Source organism: Phacochoerus africanus, chromosome 7 (assembly GCF_016906955.1).
Source record: "Phacochoerus africanus isolate WHEZ1 chromosome 7, ROS_Pafr_v1, whole genome shotgun sequence".
Lineage (NCBI taxonomy): Eukaryota > Metazoa > Chordata > Mammalia > Artiodactyla > Suidae > Phacochoerus > Phacochoerus africanus.
The window spans coordinates 72488125-72511057 of NC_062550.1; the positions used below are offsets into that span (position 1 = coordinate 72488125).

At 53.2% G+C, this 22933-nt stretch overlaps 1 protein-coding gene across 3 annotated transcripts in view; it reads left to right on the forward strand.

Moving 5' to 3' along the window:
• Positions 1-21851, forward strand: part of WNT5B (Wnt family member 5B) — a 103856-nt gene extending 82005 nt beyond the window's left edge. Inside the window, exons 1-5 of one of the 3 annotated variants that reach the window (XM_047787898.1) lie at positions 7238-7543; positions 8415-8567; positions 9647-9894; positions 14174-14466; positions 20577-21851. In XM_047787898.1, the coding sequence (XP_047643854.1) occupies positions 8482-8567; positions 9647-9894; positions 14174-14466; positions 20577-21035 (1086 nt within the window). In that variant the 5' untranslated portion in view covers positions 7238-7543; positions 8415-8481 and the 3' untranslated portion in view covers positions 21036-21851. Of the gene's footprint in view, positions 1-7237; positions 7544-8414; positions 8568-8878; positions 9464-9646; positions 9895-14173; positions 14467-20576 lie in introns of those variants that run through there. The other 2 variants (XM_047787897.1, XM_047787899.1) reach the window with 2 other exon arrangements.
• The last annotated feature ends 1082 nt before the right edge of the window (positions 21852-22933 follow it).

The window sequence follows — 22933 nt, forward strand, 5'->3', positions numbered from 1 at the left end:
CACAGCAACGCGGGATCCGAGCCGCGTCTGCAACCTACACCACAGCTCACGGCAACGCTGGATCATTAACCCACTGAGCAAGGGCAGGGACCGAACCCGCAACCTCATGGTTCCTAGTCGGATTCGTTAACCACTGCGCCACGACGGGAACTCCTCCTTGCATTTCTTTATGGTTTAACCACCCCTGTGCGGATCCCTCCACAATATAGTTTTGCTATGAAGGGCATCGGTTTACATGTGCCTTGGTGACTTGCTTCTCCCCTACGTTACATCTGTAAGGTTCATGCATGCTGTTCATCCGTCTTCATTTCTGCCTGCTACCTCATTGCCCTCACATATCACAGTTAATAATTGTCGGTCCATCTGTTGCTGATGGGCACGTGTGTTATCTCCAGTTCGAGGCTGTTCTGTTCTTGCCCTGATGTGCACATGGACAGATTCCTCCAGAAGAGTGGAGTTGCTCTGTCTTCAGAAACACTTTTTAAAAGTACAGCAGCTTTTTGAGGTATAACTCACATATCATATAGGTCACCCGTTTAAAGCGTACAATTCAATGGTTTTAATTCCTAGAGTAGTGAACTGTCACCACAATCATCAGTAACACTTTAAATTAGTATTTTCTCAATTACAAGGCTCTACAGATATGTAATCTGGCAGAGTGGAATTAGGTGGACATATTTATTCATTCTGGAGATAGTGCTTGTCTGCATGGTCTGTGGTTCTGTGGCCTCCAGAGATCTTTAGCCCCAGGGGAGGTACCATTAGCTGCAGGCATTGCATGAAGAAATTTGCCATTCAAATACATACGTACAGGAGTTCCGTCGTGGCGCAGTGGTTAACGAATCTGACTAGGAACCATGAGGTTTCGGGTGTGATCCCTGGCCTTGCTCAGTGGGTTAAGGATCTGGTGTTGTCGTGAGCTGTGGTGTAGGTTGCAGATGCGGCTTGGATCCCGCGTTGCTGTGGCTATGGTGTAGGCTGGAGGCTACGATTCTGATCGACCCCTAGCCTGGGAACCTCCATATGCCGCAGAAGCGGCCCTAGAAATGGCAAAAAGACAAAAAATAAATAAAAATAAAATATGTACGTACATAGAGTTCCTGCTATGGTGCAGGGAGTTAAAGATGCAGTATTGCTGCAGCTGTGGCAAAGGTCACAGCTCTGGCTCAGATTCCATCCCTGGCCAGGGAACTTCCATATGCCGCCGATATGGCCGAAAAACCCCACAACACATATAAACATACATATATATGTTACTTGAAAGACTTCATGCTTTAATTCACCATGTATAACTCTGGATGATTCTATAACAGTGATTCTCACATTTTCTTGGGCATCAGAACCACCTGGAGTGTTTGTTCAAACAGATTGCTCGGTACCAAGCTCAGAGTTTCAGTTTCAGTAGCTCTGGGTGGGGCTTGAGAATCTCTGTATCTCATCAGTTTCCAAGTGGTACTGATACTGTTAGTTGAGGACCATACTTTGAGAAACCCTGGAAATGGGAGAACTGTGTGTGGAAGCAATTCATTCAATCATTCGATGGATGAATGAAGGGGGAGTGGGTGTATAAGACACAATTTGTTGAGGGGGAAGAGGGTAGTTAGCGGGTTTTTTTTTTTTTTTTTTTTTTTTTTGCTTTTTAGGGCCACACCTGTAGCATATGGAAGTTCCCAGGCTAGAGGGTCTAACAGGAGCTACAGCTGCTGGCCTATGCCACAGCTGCAGCTGGTCTGTGACCTACACCACAGCTCATGGAAATACCGGATTCTTAACCTACTGAGCAGTGCCAGGGATTGAACCCAAAACCTCATGGTTACTAGTCAGATTCGTTTCTGCTGCGCCACAACGGGAACTCCAGCAGGCTCTTGCAGTAGTTCAGAGGATGGAGAGCTGGGATGCAGGTTCGATCCCTGGCCCAGCACCGTAGGTTAAGGATCTGGCATTGTTGCAGCTGTGGCTGGGATCTGATCCCTGACCCGGGAGCTCCATATGCCGAGGGGTGGCCAAAATAGAAAATAAATAAATAAATGAATAAATAGTATTATGGAGTCACAATCAAGATGCCCTGACAATTGCTCTGACATGGAGGGTACAAGTGAGGGAGGAGTCAAAAGGACACCAGGATTTCAGGCCTGGATCCAGGAGGAGAATTGGAGGCAGGAATGCAAGGAAAAAGTGGAACCTATCAGGAGGCAATACCTGCACTTGGCTCTCTTAGGAGACTGACTCACCCATCATTTCATGATTAAAAGGTGACTCATCCCCTGAGAAACTAGACACCTGTGATCCTGGTGGTTTCCCTGGACCATGGCTGTTGGATGCTCAGTGTGGATTCAATAGCAGATTTCAGAGGGACTCGTATATTTAACAAACAGAAATGGTTCTGGGAACATTGGCAAGGATCAAGTCCCCCTTTATTGCAGCACCTCTCTTCCCCTTCCCAAAGCACCTTGAAGTTTTCTTCTTGACCCAACCCCATCTTACGTGCCATCCTTCTTGCTCTGTCCCTCCTATTTAAGGCCGCTCTCCAACCTGACATCCTGACGTGGTCGCCGGCTTGGACTCCTCCATCCTGCCTCTCGTAGGTTTCTCAGGTCCCCTGCTGGACCAGAGCTCGTCAGGAGCAGCATCTTACAGGTCTCCACTTAGCACATGACAAACGCCTCAGAAGCAGAACGGTGCTCAAAGTCTGCAGGGAAAAGGTGGAGACAAGGCTGGGACCTGGAATCTCTAAAATCCCAATCAGCAGCCCAGACTCTCTTCCCTCCGCCTGGCTGGGCTTTCCCATCTCAACATAAACAGAAACACCAGCTCTTTAAAACGATCACTCTATTTTTTTGTACATCACTCACACTTCAATTTAAAAACTTATTCTGTTTTAATTTCTCCAGCTTTAAACAGCCTGACCTGTTCTCAACCCATGTATCATTTGGCTGGGGGAAAGTCTGGCTTTTTTCTTTCTCAAGGCTCTGTGTGTGTGTGTGTGTGTGTGTGTGTTTATACTAGTCACTCTGCAGTCAGCCTGTCTCTTATAAGCACTGCTTTGGGGGCTATTTCCCACAAAGCAGCCTCGGCAAGAGGCTGTGTTTGAGGAAGAGGGCGAAGGTCTCCATCCCAAGCCAGGGTCTGCCGTATAGGTGCTATAGGACGGAGCTACCTGGCCTCTCTATATCTTATCTCCCGTGGGTTCCCCGTTCAAAGAGAGGATAAAAATGGTACATACTAGAGTTCCCGTCATGGCATAGCGGAAACGAATCTGACTAGGAACCATGAGGTTGTGAGTTCGAGCTGTGGCCTTGCTCAGTGGGTTAAGGATCCGGCGTTGCCATGAGCTGCGGTGTAGGCTGCAGACGTGGCTCGGATCTGGTGTTGCTGTGGTCTATGGCTGTGGTGTAGGCCGGCAGCTGTAGCTCCAATTTGACCCTTAGCCTGGGAACCTCCATATGCCTCAGGGTGCGGCCCTAAAAAGGAAAAAAAAGGCGCATGCTGTAGAGTTTTAGTGAAGGTGAAATGAGGAAAAAATGGAAGTAAAACGTTTGGTTCAGTGCATGTAGAAGGGGTTTAATAAATGCTCAGTGCTCTTCTATGTTGTCATTGGTCATCAACCAAGTGCTGATGGTTGTCATCTAGTGTAAATACAGGGCAAGGAGGGCAGTATGTCTGTACCTTTGGGAGACGATGGGACTGCTGGAGAAGCAGGAAACACACACAGCTCCAGCAGCGTGTGCGGGGTCTGCGGCGGTGTCCTCTACGTGATAAGGAAATGCCCAGTCAGTGGAAAGAGCTTCCTGGCCTTGGATTAGTTTTGAAGGCAGCTCTGGGGAGGAAGTGACCCTTGAGTGTGGACCTGAGAGCCCTTTGAGGTTTGGGTTGCTTGGGACCAGAGATCTTCCCCAGGAAGTGGATCAAGATGAGGTCTGAGGGGGAGGCAGGGCTTGATCTGGGAGCAGGAGACTGGAAAAGAAATCCCGTGGTGTGCTGGGAGTTCCCGTCATGGCTCAGTGGTTAACGAATCTGACTAGGAACCATGAGGTTGCAGGTTCGATTCCTGGCCTTGCTCAGTGGGTTAAGGATCTGGCATTGCCGTGAACTGTGGTGTGGGTCACAGACGTGGCTCGGATCTGGCATTGCTGTGGCTGTGGCGTAGGCCGGTAGCTGCAGCTCCAATTAGACCCCTGGCCTGGGAACCTCCATATGCCGCAGAAGTGGCCCTAGAAATGGCAAAATGACCAAAAAAAAAAAAAAAAGAAAGAAATCCAGTGGTGTGAACTTCATAAAAGAAGGGAGGCAGGATGAAGCCAGGTTGGGAAGTTTGCGGGTGCAAGGACGGGGAGCCTCCATGGCCATGAGTGTAGGGGGGGGCTGATATTATGTGCACGGTTAGCCCTGTAGGAAAGCTGGTGTGGGAGCCCAGTGGATTAGACCGCAGAGAGCACTTACTGAGAAATGGAGAAGGAGGCCAAGGACCTGCGTTTCAGGAGGTGTTGTCAGGTGTTCTGAGGTCCACGAGGAGCCTTTCTCCACAGTGATGGAAGTGGAGCGGTGGGGGTGGGAAGGCTCAGGACGGCAGCTCTGGTACCCCCCTCCCCCCCCCTCCATCATCCTTCCCCCACCCAGAGAAATCCTGGGACCTAGGGCAGCACTTGGACAGCAGCTGGGAGTTCACGCAGGGAGCTTCCCTTCCCGAGGGCTGAGGTCATCCACCTGCTGTGCCAGGACTGCTAACAAAATTGCACATATGTCTGAATTACACAGCCTTGGCTCCTCCTTCGGTCTCAGGGTAAGAGGTGGACCCTAGAGACCTCGGAAAGACTCCTTGCAGGTGCTCTTTCTCGGTAGGTTTCCAGGGGTGCCTGTTTGGGGCGGGGGCAGGTATGGGCAGTGACACTACTTCCTGGGGTACTGGAAAGCTGCTTGAGTCCTCAGGCTCTAGGGGAGGCCAGTCTTGAGCACCCAGTGGCGGTTTTGTGAACTGCCAATGACCTTGGCAAGCACCTGTCCTGTGGGTTAGGGCTTCTATGGCCTCGCTGCTCTGGTGTGTGGACAGCTCAGAGACTCCCCTTCAAGGGCGGAGATGCTGGGGTTGGTCTCCTAACTTGGTGGGCACAGTCTCGAAAGGAGTGGAAACTGGTGACCAAGTCTAGCCAGGAAAAGTGTCAGTTCAAATCTGTGCCCCTTTGATTGTGAAAGTAAGGTAGTGTCAGTAAGGACCCTGCACGTTCACAGAGGGGCCCGAGTGCAGCAGGGCGATCCCCTTGCCACCTCCCATCTGTCTGCTCAGTGGTTTGGGGGGAGGTCCCCCCAAGGACTCTAACAAGGTAAACTACCTTTCTTATCCTCCATGCTGGTCCCCACTCGATGTTTCCTGGAGGTTCCCTGGGTCTGACATGTCATGTACTAATTTGTTCATTGCTGTATCTCTGGCACTTAGAGCCATAAATATGTGGCACATACCAGGCTCCCAGTGCACATTCAATTGACTGTTTTGAATGAACGAATGAATGAATGAATGAGGCAGGAGGGCAGCGCAGGTGTCTGATCAGCTGGAGGGGTTCTGATTGAGAATGCTGTATCCTCACCTCTGCCCCCACCCCAAGAGGAACCTTGCGCCCCTCCTACTTAACTGTGTTCTGTCCCAGGTGGAGGCATGACGTTACCAATGAGACCAGTGGCCACCACTCACCTTCCCTGGCCCGGCCCAGCCCCAGGAAAGCAGAGGAGACAGAGGGCTGCTATGACTGTGGGGGGGCGGGGAGGGGGGTGTGTGTCACACTTCTGCAGGACAGCGTGCACCCTGAGGGCTGCTGTGTGTGTGTTTTGGGGGGAAATGTTCAATTTCAGGTGCCACACATCTGGAAGGCAGCCGAAGAAGCCACCACATGTGCCAGGATCTTTGTTTTCTTTTTCTTTTCTTTTTTTTTTTTTTTTTGTCTTTAGGGCTGTACCCATGGCACATGGAAGTTCCCCAGGCTAGGGGTTGAATAGGAGCTGTAGCTGTAGGCCTACGCCACAGCCACAGCAATGTGGGATCTGAGCCACGTCTGTGACCTATACCACAGCTCACGGCAATGCAGGATCCCTAACCCACTGATCAAGGCTGGGGACTGAACCCTCATCCTCATGAATACTAGTCAGGTTTGTTAACTGCTGAGCCACAGCAGAAACTCCTTTTTTTGTTTGTTTGTTTTTATTTTTATTTATTTGTTTTTTTGTTTTGGTTTTGTTTTGGCTGCACCCGAGGCATGTGAGGTTCCCGGGCCAGAGATCCAACCAGAACCACAGCAGTGACAACACCGGAACCTTAACCATTAGCCCATCAGGGAACACCCTCTTTTTTAAGGGCTTTATTTTGTGTGTCTTTTTAGGGCCGCACCTGCATCTTATGGAGGTTCCCAGGCTAGGGGTCTAATCAGAGCTACAGCTCCTGGCCTATGCCACAGCCACAGCAATGCCAGATCCGAGCCGCGTCTGCTACCTACACCACAGCTTATGGCAATACTGGATCCTTAACCCACTGAGGGAGGCCAGGGATCGGATCCCCCATCTTCATGGATACTAGTCGGGTTTATTTCCGCTGCGCCACAACTGGAACCCCTTTAAGTTTTTGAAATACATTTTTTTTTTTTCTAACGCGCTGAGAGTTTGCTGGAAACTCACAGGGTGGTAGGAACAGCTGCTGGGGTGATTCCGCCTGGGCCGATGTTTATGAGGCAGGATTAACAGCTCTGGGGAAGTCTGGCCCTAGCACCTATCACCAGGGTCAGAGGCGCACTGACTGCTGTCCTGGGAAACAGAGGCCCCAGCCTGGCCTCCGGTGAACCTGGGTCTGGTAGAGCCAGAGAGGTTTCATGGGGGCCGGTGAGAGGAGAGCTGGAGAGAGGGGGACACAGGGATAAGCAGTGTCACCAGGTGGGGAAGACCTCAGCTCTCTCGGGGCAGGGCAGGGGGTGGGGGGCAGTGAACCCGGGAGGAGGGTGGCTCTTCAGGCCCCAAGAAGGGCTAGTAGTGGAGTTTCGGGTGTTTGGACAAGGAAGCCCTTTGAAGCTTTTCTCCCGGCCTCCCCGCCTGGCCCTGGTCCCCTCCCCTCCATAAAGCCATTAGCTCCTGGTGCCAGCCCTATCTCTGCTCCATCTCTGGTCCCAGGCGCATTCACAGCCCTCCTGCCCTGGGGGACGGGAGGATTTATTGGGGGGGGGGTTGGGGGAGGGTGCTCTTCAGAGGAGGCGAGGTCTGTTGGGAAAGCGGGGTGTGGGGAGGCCGGGTCATTTCCGAGCTGGCTCTGCATGACAAAGGGGCAGGGGCGAGTCCCTGCTTTGATGTTCCCCTGGCGGCCCCACACACCTGCCTGTTGGTGCCCCCGCCCCAGCTGAGACCTCCCGAAGAAAAGCCTAAGGGGGTGGGGACAGCTGTGGCCCAGCTCCCCCAGCCCTGCTCGGGTACCTTCCTCTCTTGGTGGACCAGGACAGAAATACCTCCTAGGCTGATGACCCAGAGCCCCTGCCGCCCCCCCTTCCCGGAAGGCCAGGAGGCCCTGCACTGCGTGGTGAGATGGGGGGCTCTCGGAGCGGGTGTTGCCTGAAGCTTGGGTGCTGAAGGCCTGAGGGAAGGAGTTGCCTTGGGGGCTTGGGTCATACCCCGGGTGGGGGCTCAGGGAGGAGCGAGGGGGGTGCCTTTCCAGAGACTTGCCCCAGGGTCATCTGAATTTAAGGGCTTCGGGAAAGCTGTTCTCTGGACGGGCTGATGTGAGCGTAGCAGAGCCTTGGTTGCTCTAGGGTGCTGGGGGCCCTGGGGGAGACATGGGTCACAGGGGGATGTTGCGGGGGGGGGGTGGGGGGGGGCGCAGATACCGCAGGCACAACCCGGGTCGGCTTTTCCGTTTCTCAGAGGAGTTGCCTTGAGAAAGTGGAGAGCCCTCCCCTTGTCCTGCTGTGTGTCCTGGTAAGCAGGGCTGGGATGTTGAAAATGTGTTTAGAGAGAGAGCCGGGTGCAGATTGAGAGGGAAGGTTCCTGCAGGGGGTGGGGTGCTCTAGGTAAATCAACTTGCCAGTTGCTTTCAGCTCCACATAAGAGAGCTGGTGGTCAGACAGATACTGCCCCAGGAAGAGTGGGCAGGATGGTCCCCCGTCTCTTTGGATGTTCTGGAGGGAGGGCACGTGTGCATGGCAACAGCCAAAGCATCTTCCTAAATGCTGCCCCAAGCTCGCTCAGCTCTTGAAATGACTTGCTTTCCTCCCTTCTCTGCTCTCGCTGTCTCCTTCCGCTGTGGGTCCCCCAGGTTGCTGTGATCCTATGTGAGAAGGTGAGGGTGGGACAGGAGGGTGGGGAGAGGCGGACCTTTCCTGGGGGAGCAGGCTCTCCTGGTTCCCGCCACACACACACACACACTGATGCTCCCTTGCATCTGTTGTCTCCAGGGAGCCCCGTCTTGGAAGCCATCGGTCCCCGGGGTCTTCCCCGAGCCCCGGGGAGGGCAAGGGGACCATGCCCAGCCCGCCACTCCTGCTCGCCGCTGCTGCAGCCCTGCTCGCCAGCTGGGCCCCGCTCCCCTCTGAGGCCAGCTCCTGGTGGTGAGTGTGGGCTGAAGCCCCTCCCAGCCCGGCCTTCCTGGGCCACCGATGGGATGGGTAGCGATGGGATGGGTAGCAATGGAACCATTCCTTTTATCAGCAACCCCCACCCCCCCAACCCCCCAAAGAGCTCTTTTTCTCTTGAGCCCCCAGAGTTATGTCAAGTTCCCTGAGGAGAAAGGTTTAGTTCATTTGGCTTTTCTCTGAGTGCGTCCATAGCCCCCTCTTCCTGGGTTGTTAGAAATAGCTCTTTTGTTGCTATTGGATCAATAAGAATATTGATTTTTTTTTTCCTAGTGAGGGCAAGGAGAGTAGAATTCGTGGTTGATGAGTCTGAAGACCAGATGAGGGATTTGCAGGACCACGTGGGGCTTCCTCTTGTGTTTTTGAGACTGCTGTCACTCCCAGGCGGACATGGAGATGGCAGGCCCAACCCCCACCCCGCATCATTTGGCGTGATCCGTGCTTGGCTCTCATTTTTGCTCAGATGGCAAATCCACAGCCTTCTCCTCCACCTCCACCTTGTTATATCTAGGAGATGATGAGCCAAAGGGAGAGAGTCCTGAGAGGCTGAAAGGTGGGGTCAGGGCCCGAGAGAAGGAAGCAAAACCTTTAGCATATACGGCCATGAATGTCAATTGGAGTCAATCGTAAAGGAATAAGGAGAATGCTCTTTAAAGGAATTGATTGCTTTCCACGCATGTCCTGCGCTTGGGCCAGAGTGGACTGACCGCTCCTGCGGAGGTGTAGCCTCAGCACACAGCCTGCGCTCCCCACCCCCGAAGATGCAGCCACAGCAGCCCCACTGTGGCCCTCTCCTTCTGGAAGCTTCTCCAGGCTCTGAGGGCTCTTCCTTGTCTGGTCCCTGTGGATCCCCATGCTCAAGCCCGTCTCAGGTGTGCGACATCTCATGTGTTGTCTGCCTTGTGCCTCAGTTTCAGGGACTCGTTTTTTCTGATTTTTCCTTCCCAAGCCTATGGTTCAGGGTCTGAACCCAGAGAACCCCTGTGAAGGCTGCTGCTTCCCACGGGCTGCACTCACTCCTGGCCCTTTGTCCCTCCCCTGCTTGGCTGCTGCAGGTCCTTGGCCATGAACCCGGTGCAGAGACCTGAGATGTTCATCATCGGAGCCCAGCCCGTGTGCAGCCAGCTCCCTGGGCTGTCCCCCGGCCAGAGGAAGCTGTGCCAGCTTTACCAGGAGCACATGGCCTACATAGGGGAGGGGGCCAGGACGGGCATCAAGGAATGTCAGCACCAGTTCCGGCAGCGGCGGTGGAATTGCAGCACCGTGGGCAATGCCTCTGTCTTTGGAAGGGTCGTGCAGATAGGTGAGTGGACCTGGGAACTGGTGCCCGGTGCTCGGCGCAGTGCTTGGTGCTCAGGGATGGGGTGGGTGTGCAGCAAGGGGTCTCCGTGCACCCAGCTCAGTGGTCCGCTGGCCCTCTGCCTCCTCCCCAGCTGCTGTGAGTGCCCCCTCTGGGCAGGGTCAGAGCGGCTTAGCAAGCCTGCCCACCACCCCGGCCCCTCCTAGCACGAGGGCCTCTGCTAGGGCTGTGAGCAGAGAACCCAATATCTGCAAATGTTTGCCTCTTTCCCGTGGACCCTGAGAGAGAAACTCTGGGCCAAATGGCAATGGCGGTCGTGAACCCCACCCAGATCCAGTCGTGGCCTTTTCATTTGAAAGCGGGTGTGTGTGTTGGAAAGAGGGATGGGGTCGCAGACTAAAGGAGGAAAATGAGAGGGCCGCCTCTCCCTGGATTCCTGGCCCTTCCCCTCTCCCACTCCTGGTCTAGGCTTCTTTGGCTCCTCTATTGCTTAGATGGAGGTGTGATCTGGGGTCTAATTGTTTTAGGTCCTTTTGAAATGCAATCCTCCCCTCCCTGGCAAGAAATTGAGAAATCCGGCCCTATTCTACTGGGCCTTATCCCCAGGGCCATAAAAGGAAGGTGTTAGAGCATTCGTTCTTCCAGGACGGCTTCCCCTGCCAAAGACCACATTCTAGAGTTCCCTGAGGCTGGGGTTTTCCCAAAGAAGGCTTCTATCAGGGGGAGTGGGGGCGGCTGGGGCAGAGGGGGTAGGGGGAGGGATTCGGCTCCCTGCTCCAACCCTTGTAAAGGCCCCACACGGAGGGGTAAGGTCCAGGGAAAGTTCACTTTGACCCTTGCTTCTCTGTCCTTCCTTCAGCATCCACTCAAGGTCCCTGAAAGGACCAGTAACAGCTCTACTGGGCAGTGGACCCCGGGGGCCGAGTGAGATTCATTCGTAGTTTGTCAATTATTCTCAAGGACACTTGGTATCTGTCCCTTCTTCCTGGTAAGCGCCTTGGTCAGCAGCTCTCCCTGGCTGCTGGGTTTCGGTGAGGAAACTTCCAGGATGGCCCAGGTGCAGAGCGGCATCCTGAAGCCACATCAGGGTGCTAATATTTATTTGCGACCGAGTGAATGTCTGATGTTGGCCAGATCCTTTTCACATAATTCTACTGCATGAAGGCCAAAGAGTGAGGCTTTACTTTATGGAAGAAGGGGTGTCCAGAAGAGAAAATCCGGAGTTCCCGTCGTGGCACAGTGGTTAACGAATCCGACTAGGAACCATGAGGTTGCGGGTTCGGTCCCTGCGCTTGCTCAGTGGGTTAACGATCCGGCGTTGCCGTGAGCTGTGGTGTAGGTTGCAGACGTGGCTCGGATCCCGCGTTGCTGTGGCTCTGGCGTAGGCCGGTGGCTACAGCTCCGATTCGACCCCTAGCCTGGGAACCTCCATATGCTGGGGGAGTGGCCCAAGAAATAGCAAAAAGACCAAAAAAAAAAAAAACAGAAGAGAAAATCCATGGGGTGTGGGGTTGTGTGGGGAAGTGACCATTCTCTGCGCCCTTTTCTGTTGCACATGAACCCTTCGACTTACCTTGTTTTCACCGTCCCCTTGTGCAGCTTCCCTGCAGGCTCATGCTGCCTGGGAAGCTGTTATCCCTCCTCCCGTTGGGCCCAGGGCGCTCTGGCAAGCCCTCTGGTGAGTCCTCCTGTGACTTCCAGATTCCTCCCTACTCTGAGCCAATGCAGGCCATCCACCATGAGAGGGCAGCAGAGAGTCCCAAAGGGTGTCAGGCTCCCCTCACCTGGAGGTGGGGAGGCGGATGGTACCCACTGGGTAGCTGGGCAGCTGTGGGGTAGAGGGCGTGATGTTGTCCAGCTGTCTCCCTGCTGGGGGAAGATACAAGGTCTCTCAGGATCTCCATGGCTGCTGGTTTATTAGCCTTTACCCCTCTGAATTATTTCACACGTAGAGATGCCCCCACGTTGCGTATCCACTTTGAAGCCCATAGTTATCTGCTGCTAGCTAAGAGCAGCTTGAGGTCTGTCCTTAGGCTTACCAGAGCCCCAGAGAGATACTGAGCCGATTCACAGGGACAGCCTGGGATCCAGCCACATGACAGGCTAGGACCCCCGAGCACATGCTGTCTGCAGTCTCATGCTCAGCTGCGATTCTGAGAGGGGTGACTCAGTTCTGAAAAGTGTGTTTGCTAAAGAACAGTGGAAGAAATCAGACATGTGTCGCTTGGAAAAGAGATAACACAAAAGGCATATTTGTTGTTTTCAAATACTGAAGAGCTGTCAAATGGAAAAGGGATTAGCTCCAGCAGAGGGAAGTTGTAGGGAGGCCTATTTCCGCTCACTCTGGGAAAGAACATTCTGGTGATTAGCGTCATTTTAAAGAGATGGAGTGGGTGTCCTCGGGAACCCAACCAGCTTCTCCTAGGAATGTTGTAAAAGCTCACAGCGGTTAGAATGTGTATCTGGGCCCAGCTTCAGGTGCTCCTTCCTGTACCAGCATGCCGGGTCAGGGGGTTTCAGCCCCATTGTGAGAAGACTTCTTCCTCAAGCAGACTCCCTGGGGGGTGGGCTCCCTAAGACCCCAAATCACAGTATGAATTTTTACATTGTAGTCATTTCCTATAAATGGGATCATGCAGTAAGTGGCCTTTTGTGTCTATTCAATACTGATACAAAATGCAACATGGTTCACTTAGCATAATTCAAGGTTCATCCATGCTGTCCCCCAGCACTACATTGCTTTTTTTTTTTTGGTATTTTTGCCATTTCTTGGGCCGCTCCAGCGGCATATGGAGGTTCCAAGGCTAGGGGTCGAATCAGAGCTGTAGCCGCCGGCCTACGCCAGAGCCACAGCAACGCGGGATCTGAGCCACGTCTGCAACCTACACCACAGCTCACGGCAACACCGGATCGTTAACCCACTGAGCAAGGGCAGGGATTGAACCCGCAACCTCATGGTTCCTAGTCAGATTCGTTAACCACTGCGCCACAACGGGAACTCCTACATTGCTTTTTAATAGCTGAATAATATTCCATTGCATGGATAATGCACCTTTTGTTTCCCCATTCATCTGCTGATGGATAATAGGGGTTGTCTCCATTTTTTGGCTATTGCGAGCAATGCTGCAGTGAACATTTATGTACATGTGTTTGGGTGGACATATGTTTTTGTTTATCTTGGATATATTCTTAGGAGTGGAATGGCTGGGTCATATGGTGAGTCTGAGTTTAACCTTTTTGAGGAGCTGCCAGACTCTTTTCTGCACATGAGGCTTCCAGTTTTTCCATATCCTCGTCAACTTGTTATCTGTTGCCTTTCTGGTTACAGCCATCCTTTTGGTGTGACGTGGTATCCCATCATTTTGATTTGCATTTCTCTGGTGGCTGAATATTATTATTATTATTATTATTTGTCTTTTTGCCTTTTCTAGGGCCACTCCCGTGGCATATGGAAGTTCCCAGGCTAGGGGTCAAATCAGAGCTGCAGCCGCCAGCCTACACCAGAGCCACAGCAACACAGGATCCAAGCTGCATCTGCAGCCTACACCACAGCTCACCGCAACGCTGGATCCTTAACCCACTGAGCAAGGCCAGGGATCGAACCCGCAAGCTCATGGTTCCTAGTGGGATTCGTTAACCACTGAGCCACGACGGGAACTCCCTGAATATTATTTTTTAATCAACATTTTTATTGAAGTAGAATATGCATCATATGAATTTTTAAGTGGTTCAGTACAGAAGTCCACAGTTTGGATTTTACCAGAAATGATCTGAGTATTTAGAGAGACTGTGCTGAGTGTCCAAGGAGGACGCTGTGGGGATGGGAGGCAGTGTGGCAGACAGAGGGAAATGGCTTCAAGGATCCTGGACATGGTAATTCTAGTTCATTTCTACTCCTGTTCTCCGCCACTGCAGCTAGACAATGGCAGCCGTAGAAAAGACAGATGTGTGACTCAGGGGGGATGAGAAGCCCCGTCTGTGAGGGAGAGAAGTTTTCAAAGATAGGCACACCGTTGATCCCACGAGTGCGCCCCGGTCTCTTTCCCTCCATCCCACACGTTCCACAAATGCACCAGTGCCCCCTCTCCCCTCCATTTGGCTTCCCAGGAAGCCGCTGCTCAGGTAAACTTCTCTGCAAGAGATGTGGTGGAGGCTGGGGCTGCAGGGACAGTCACAGGGCAGTTCCCCACCACGGGAGCTGCGGCAGTGACACCGCCCCTTCCGGGCGGGGCCGGGCGGGGTCGGGGCAAGGGGGAAGGGCCTCACCTGCCCCTGTCTGCAGGGAGCCGGGAGACGGCCTTCACCTACGCCGTGAGCGCTGCCGGGGTCGTGAACGCCATCAGCCGCGCCTGCCGCGAGGGCGAGCTGTCCACGTGCGGCTGCAGCCGGGCCGCGCGGCCCAAGGACCTGCCGCGGGACTGGCTGTGGGGCGGCTGCGGGGACAATGTGGAGTACGGCTACCGCTTCGCCAAGGAGTTTGTGGACGCCCGCGAGCGGGAGAAGAACTTTGCCAAGGGGTCGGAGGAGCAGGGCCGCGTGCTCATGAACCTGCAGAACAACGAGGCAGGCCGAAGGGTAAGCGGACCCCCTCGCCCGCCCTTCGCGTTGCCGGGCCGCCGCCCCCGCCCCCCACACACCTGGAGGGCAGACCTGGCCCCCCTCACCTGGACTTTGGACGCCACCCCCCACAGGCACACCTGGACTGGGGACCCCGCCCCTGCACAGAGCTAGACCATGGGTGTTCCTGGGCTGCGCAGTAGTGGCTGATCCAGGAAGGGGGTGGGTCTGATGGCAGAGATTCTTAACTCCCACATTGTTGAACTCATCCCCAACTTCAAAAGGCTCGATTTTTCCAAAAGCACACGCAGTGGTCACTGTTTTAGCCTTACTCATTTCTACACAGGACAGCTGTCCCTGTAGGACTTAGGTGTAGAATTCTTGACTGCCCCTCCTTTAATTTGAACAGATAGGATGGTTGTAAGTTTATTTTTTATTTTATTTATTTTTTTGGTCTTTTTGTCTTTTAGGGCCGCCCCCTCAACATATGGAGGTTCCCAGGCCAGGGGTCCAATAGGAACTGTAGCTGCTGGCCTGTGCCAGAGCCACAGCGAAGTGGAAGCCAAGCCGCGTCTGCAACCTACACTGCAGCTCATGGCAATGCCAGATCCTTAACCTGCTGAGCAAGGCCAGGGATGGAACCCGAATCCTCATGGAGGCTAGTCGGGTTCACTAACTGCTGAGCCACGATGGGAACTCCTGGATGATTGTAAGTTTAGACCATCAGATCTGTCTAGGGTTTATGATCTGTTAGAGGCTCAGGTAAAGCTGACTTTTAAGAGCTTCCATCATGCATATTCAGAAACCCCGTCCAAAAGCACACTCCAGTGCTGCGGCAAACACACCTCTGTGCTTTAACAGAAGTGGAGGTGTGAAAGACACCATCCTTTGAAGGCTACGTCTCAAGAGTCTTCTGAGCCTTAATTTCAGTGGAAACTGAAGCATAGGTTTTGTTGGGAGCTGGGTTTACTATCTGTGCAGGGGGTACCTGGACAAGGCTCTGGGCTTCCTGCATGTGTGCTGGAGAGCCTGTGCCTCCTCTGCCTGCACCTTGCTCAGGAAGCCTCCATCTCTGAGCACATGGTCTGCTGCTCCTCTTTCCTGGCTCGGCCTCTGCTACAGACTGGAGGGCTGGGTCAGCCAGAAGCTCTGTTGTTTGCTGTTCAGGTATTCACTGTTGCTGTGCGTCCAGCTCTCCCTGGAGAGAGGTCTGAAGCCAGAGTGTTGGCTGGCGGGAGGCCCTCCCAGTGCAGGGCTGAGGCTGCGGACCTCTCAGGAAGATACACAGACCTTTCTCTGGGAGTGCTGTCCACACACAGGTCTCGGTCAAGCCTGAGCTTGGGCCCAGCAAGGTGCTCTGGTGAGGCCAAAGATGAGCTAACAAGGAAACAGCAGTTTCTGGAGGAAAAAGAACTTCAGAAATTGAATATTGATTTGTTGCTGATTTCACAACAGGATATGGATATGCTTCCTAAGAGCATTTATATATTACTTTTAAAAATTAACACGAGTTTCATAAGAATACATAGATAGCAAACAAAGGGAATTGGAAGTGCCTCCTCTATGACTCAGGATCCTGAGCTGTTGGTGGGACATGGTGCCCGTGCGTAAATGACACCATCACTAGCGTAACATCAAATTGGAATTATAAATGGTTATTGCCTAGGGTCTTCCTTGCAGAGCCCATGTCCAGAAGCTAGTTTTTTTGGGGGGGCGGGGAGCATGCCTGCAAGATGTGGAAGTTCCCTGGCAAGGGATCCAACCTGCACCACAGCAGCCAACTGAGCTGCAGAAGTGACAACACTGCATCTTTAACCTGCTGAGCCACCAAGGAACTCCCCAGAGGCTAGTTTTGTCTAGACAGATATGGGTGTTAAACTGCGGTGTGTCAGGAGTTCAGGCTTCGCTCCCATCCGCGGCTGTTGTCCTCTAAACCAGGGCAGAAGGGCCAAGCTCTTGGACCACCTTCCGCTCTGAGGGTGAAGCTGCCCCAGTCTCCCAGGACTTCCTCTCTGTTTGCTGGCCTGGGTGTCTGACCATGAGAGAGATTGATTTAAAAAAAACGACAACAACAACAGAAAGGTTAAGGTCTTTTTTTTTGTCTTTTTCTAGGGCCGCACTTGCAGCATATGGAGGTTCCCAGGCTAGGGGTCGAATCGGAGCTGGAGCCGCCGGCCTATGCCACAGCCGCAGCAACTTGGGATCCGAGCCGCGTCTGCAACCTACACCACAGCTCACGGCAACGCCGGATCCTTAACCCACTGAGCAAGGCCAGGGACCGAACCTGAAACCTCATGGTTCCTAGTTGGATTCATTAACCACTGAGCCACGACAGGAACTCCAAGGTTAAGGTCCTCATTTTATCTCCTGAATGCCTGAATTCTATCCATTTTTCCATATTCCAGTTCAAATGCCAGGTACTTCTAAACTCTTTCCCATCTCCCGTGGTCCCTGGTCTCTGTGACCGAAGCCAGTGGAGCCTTTTTGACTTTGCTCAAGGCGCTGTTGCCTCATCCGAGCCATACTGGCCGTGGCCCCTGCAGTCGGGGTGTTGTGACCCTCTGTGCTTTTGGCAGGGGTGGGTGCACATGACTGCAGGAAAAAGCTCCTGTGGCAAGAGGTCAAATGCAGGGAGGCTGTCCTTTTTCCAGAGCTGTCCTGGGGGGCCCTGTGGCAGAGGCGGAGGTGACCAGGCATTCGTGGGGAGGGCCTGTGTCAGTCACATCTTGACTCCACTTCTGCTGGCTCCACATATCGTCACCCTTCACTGTTTGCTTTTTCCAGCCTTATCTCACTGCACCTTCCACCCTGCCTGACTTCCTCTGTCTGCTCCCCTCTCCTCCCCACAGCCCTTTATCTCTCCCTGGACTCCATCTGCTGCAGGGGGGGCATTTCTGTCCCTCTCTATTTCTCATCCCCTCTGCAAGGAACAGGCCCCACCATCAATCACCCCCCACCTCGTGACACCTACACAGAAAATTCCTCAGGACGGACAGAGTGGTGGCAGGGATTGAAAATTCCCTGGACTGGTATTTTACAACTAGATCGTCTTAAAAAGGAATATCTAGGACCTGGCATCTTGCCCACAGTGTAGATCTTGGGCATACTTTGCAAAAACTTTCTCTTGGCCTTTGAGAGCCTCCGGCGGCCCCATGTGACATACTGAGGGCAAGAGCAGTGGGTTGACGGTGCCTTGTCACTCAAGGGCCTCTACGCACTTTCCAGATAAAAGCTGCCTCAGCCTTGGGACATGTCTGTCAGTTAGCAAGCTCCCTCACACAGTTAGTTAGGTATGCCAGAGGCCCAAGGGGCTCTGTGAGGTGGCAAAATGTAGAACTAAGAACAGTTTTCAAGCCTTCTATTGGTTTTTCACTTAGCAGAAAGGGCCAAAAAATGGAACCCCCCCCCCCACTTCTCTTGCAAGAGGGGGGAGTATATATATAATAGCATTCGTAAAATATTTAAAATACAAATATTAGAAGTTGCCTCGTGGAGTTCCCGTCGTGGCACAGTGGTTAAGGAATCCGACTAGGAACCATGAGGTTGTGGGTTTGATCCCTGGCCTTGCTCAGTGGGTTAAGGATCCAGCGTTGCCGTGAGCTGTGGTGTAGGTCGCAGACTCAGCTTGGATCCTCTGCTGCTGTGGCTCTGGTGTAGGCTGGTGGCTACAGCTCCGATTAGACCCCTCGCCTGGGAACCTCCATATGCCACTGAAGCTGCCCTAGAAAAGACAAAAAAAAATTGCCTTGTGGTGCGGCAGGTTAAAGATCTGGTGTTGTTTCTGGGGTGGCATGGGTTCAATCCCTGGCCCAGAAACTTCTGTGTGCCACGGATGTGACCCAAACCAACCAACCAACCATAAATACAAATATTACTGTCTCTGCAGTGTCTTTCTTCCTAGAGGGAGCAGAGAATGAACGTCTAAGGAGTGAGGGTCAGCGAGGCTTCCGTCCTGGTTTTACTCAAATTCCTGTCCTCCCCCAAATCCCCTTAAGTGTTTACTCCCCGTGAAGATGCTTCTCCGGCCTCCACTCACTTACCGGCAGGTACACAGTTTTAGGCCCTTAATGTTTCCTCCCTCTTCCATCAGCGCCAGATGCCTGACATCCCGACAATCCATCTAAACTGAGGACCATTTCCAAGGAATGTCAGGCTCCAGCTCAGACCGGGGGGATTTGTGCCAGAGGGTAATTACAGGCCCTGTCTTTGAAGTGCCTGTTGGAATGGGGTGTCTTTCCTTTATGCCTTGAGCCTGGAGCTGCCAGCCAAGCGCTGGTGGCTTTAACCTTGGGGAGGGGCCCACCTGCCCTCTCCACCCTAATCCGTTTTTAAGCCCCAAGGTTGGAGGGCAGAAGCAACTCCCTCCTGGGTGGCCCTGCACAGTGTCCTGCGCCTCTGGAAGAGGGGTGATTTCTCCACCCTGAAAGAGTAGGAATCATTCCGTACAGAAAGAAATCAGGAAGAGTTTTGACAGTGGTAACGCGAGCTGATGCTGGTGAAGCTGTTTCTTGCACCTGCAGTGGTCTCTGCCGCAGTGCCGGATAAAGACACAATCTGGGGACTCTTGGAAAGAAAGCCGAGAGAAGCCCTTGACAAATGAGTCCTGCCTCTGTTGGTGACAATAGCTGTGGCATAAGAAAACGTTCTGGGTGCGCCTGCATCTTTATCCTGCCATCTGCACTTCTGGGCCTGCTGCCAGGGCTCCTCCACACAATGCATCCGTATGCTTTTGCTGAAAAGCACTTTGTAAGCAGCTTTCTGGTCCATTCCTGCTTTTCCATTTGGACTTGGGACAGCCCACGCCGGGTTCCCTCCCCCCCATTGTTGTGGTTCAGTGACTTCTGGGTGGATTTGTTTTCCAAGGCACCCCGCACCTCTCAAATCACCACCCCCTCCTGTAACGTGGGCCCAATGACCTGCTCTCCCATTGTAGGAGCCCCGCCCCTCTCTTCCCCACCTGCCACCATCACAGCCTCTCAGGGGCTGTCTTGTCACAAACGTGCTGCAGTTCACCAGGGAAGCTCCTGATGGCTCTGCGGGGCTAATGACCAACTGTTAACACAGAAAAAGGGGCCGTTTAATTCTTAGGGGACTTGGCAGGATTGAGGAGAGCTTTTGGCTCACCAGGGCCAGGCCAGCAGTCTCTGTTACAGGCTCGTGGCACAACTGGATTCTTTCTTCTGACTTGGGCTCCTTGTCATGTAAAAGCTGGACTCCTTTTGTAGGGTTTTATTTGTTTGAGACTTTGATCAAGGTAGATCTATCCTGGGAGTTCCTGTTGTGGCTCAGCAGTAACGGTAGTATTCATGAGGACACAGGTTTGACCCCTGGCCCTGCTCAGTGGGTTAAGAATCCAGCAGTGCCGTGAGCTATGGTGTAGGTCGAAGACGAGTCTCCCATCCAGAGTGGCTGTGGCTGTGGTGTAGGCTGGCAGCTGTGGCTCTGATTTGACCTGTGGCCTGGGAACTTCCATATATGCCATGGGTGCGGACCTAAAGACCAAAAAAAAAAAGGTAGGAGTTCCTGTCGTGGCTCAGTGGTTAACGAATCTGACTAGGAACCACGAGGTTTTGGGTTCCATCCCTGGCCTTGCTCAGTGGGTTAACGATCCGGTGTTGCCGTGAGCTGTGGTATAGGTTACAGACAAGGCTCGGATCCAGTGTTGCATATGGAGGTTCCCAGACTAGAGGTCTAATCGGAGCTGTAGCTGCCAGCCTACGCCAGAGCCACAGCAACGCAGGGATCCCATGTCGCCACAAGCTGCGGTGTAGGTGGCAGATGCAGCTCGAATCTGGCATTGCTGTGGTGGTGCTGTAGGCCTCAGCTACAGATCTGATTCAACCCCTGGCCCTATGCTGCAGGTGCAGCCCTAAAAAGACAAAAATAAGGAAGAAATGGGTAATGTAGAAGAGCAGGTGCCATCCTGGTAGCTGATCAGACAAGGGCTTCGCCTCCCAGCAGTTTTCCATACGCTCTTCCTTTTATCTGCTTTCAACCCGGAAAGGCCTTTGGATACATTTCAAAAACTGCATCTCCACATACGCACCCAGCCCTCGCCTGCCCTCGGCCTCTCCTGGCATCTCCGGCACGGATGCCCCTTCTCATCCTCTCCTCTTTCCTCCCTGTAGGCTGTGTATAAGATGGCAGACGTAGCCTGCAAATGCCATGGCGTTTCGGGGTCCTGCAGCCTCAAGACCTGCTGGCTGCAGCTGGCTGAGTTCCGCAAGGTGGGGGACCAGCTGAAGGAGAAGTATGACAGCGCAGCCGCCATGCGCATCACCCGCAGGGGCAAGTTGGAGCTGGTCAACAGCCGCTTCAACCAGCCCACCCCCGAGGACCTGGTCTACGTGGACCCCAGCCCGGACTACTGCCTGCGCAACGAGAGCACTGGCTCGCTGGGCACGCAGGGCCGCCTGTGCAACAAGACATCGGAGGGCATGGATGGCTGCGCGCTCATGTGCTGCGGCCGTGGCTATGACCAGTTCAAGAGCGTGCAGGTGGAGCGCTGCCACTGCAAGTTCCACTGGTGCTGCTTCGTCAGGTGCAAGAAGTGCACGGAAGTTGTGGACCAGTTTGTCTGCAAGTAGCTGGGGCCCCAGTCCTGGCTCCCTCTGCTCCGCCTCACAGAAGTCTATATTATATAAATCTATATAAATCTATTTTATATTTGTATAAATAAACGGATGGATGGTAAATAATTAGAAGAAGAAAATGGAGAGGAAAAGCTTATTTAAATGACACTGGAGGTGGTGGAGGATAGGACTTGGCTGGTTCTCTGCTCCCAGTGGGTGGGCAAAGCGCTTTGTGCCTCCCTCTGGTGGCGACTCTCAAGATGTAGGGATGTGGGACTGTCCACTGTCTGCCCTCCAGGGCCTAGAGGGGAGAGGTCATGGTTGGATGGAGAACTTGATTTTGTCTGGAGTCTTTGCCAGGTGGGGCTGCCGTGCCAGCCCAGCCCCCATGCCAGGCAGCCCTGTGGAAGGTGGCAGGAACACAGCGTCACGCCTGGTGTTCACGTACTTGCCAAATCCACAGTCACAGGAAAGGGGACAGGCCCTACGCCATCTCCAACCTGGGGACCACGGAGGGACAGCTCCTCCCCAGATTCTGGGCCTGTCCTTCCCGTGAGAATGGCTCTTCCTCTACAGCTCCAGCTTCTGCCCAGGGCTCTGTGCACCAGGAGGGAGAGGTTCTACCTGATGGGTCGGCAAGAATGCAGACGAAATGCTGGTGCCCGAGCTGTGGAGAGCCAGGTGGTGGCCAGCCAGAAGCATTGCACTGTCACACAGGGAACCGAGACTGACTCTGCTCCCGTGTCTCCCCACAAGGAAGGCTGGGTCAGGCTGAGTCAGGTCTCTGCTCCAGATGTAGTTTCCCTCTATCATTAAACATCCTCCACGGAAGTGTCTCTCTTGCCTTATTTGAATGCTCGACTGTTGGTCATGGGTCTCTTTCTATGTTCCTTCTGCTCCTTCGACCTCTGCTAAATGGTACACACACGGAAGAGGACAAGGAAATTGAGACTTGGAGTTCCCTTCATGACGCAGTGGAAACGAATCCGATTAGAAACCATGAGGTTGCGGGTTCGATCCCTGGCCTCGCTCAGTGGCTTAAGGATCTGGTGTTGCTGTGAACTGTGGTGTAGGTCAAAGATGTGGCTAAGATCTGGCATGGTGGTGGCTGGCAGCCGCAGCTCTGATTCGGCCACTAGCCTGGGAACTTTCACATGCTGCGGGTGCAGCCCTAAAAAGACAAAAAAAAGAAAAAGAAAACGAAAACCTGCCCCACACCAAGGGATATCCACCATAGGGCTGTTTTGCCGGTAGCTATTGAACACATGGTTACGCAGACTCCTGTGGCTGACATTTTCAAGAGGAGCGGTCCATGAGAGAGTGTGTTTAACCCAACTGGCCCACAAAGATCAAAACCATGTCCTTGGCTTTAGTTGCTAGCATTTAACCAATAAACCAGCCAGTCACACAAATCAACCCTGATGATAAGGGTTTTGAAACACTGCCTGGCTTCATTATTTCCCTTGTCTACATCGCTGGTCTGAGGAACCCAACATTTACTTATATCAGGTGCTCAAAGTGCATTTGAGCTGAGACCCTGCTCATCCTTAGAAACTAGGAAATTAGTTGAGAGTGACTTGTCTGAAATTCCCAAAAGTGACCCACAGTGTTCCTGCTGTGGTGCAGTGGGTTAAGAATCTGACTGCAGGGAGTTCTCTTTGTGGCTCAGTGGATTAAGAATCCGACGAGTATCCATGAGGATTCAGGTTCCATCCCTGGCCTTGCTCAGTGGGTTAAGGATCCCATGTTGCCATGAGCTGCAGTGTAGGTCACAGACATGGCTGAATTTGGCATTGCTGTGGCTCTGGTGTAGGCTGGCGGCTGCAACTCTGATTCCACCCCTGGCCTGGGAACTTCCATGTGCTGCAGGTATGGCCCTAAAAGAAAAAAAAAAAAAGAAGAAGAAGAAGAAT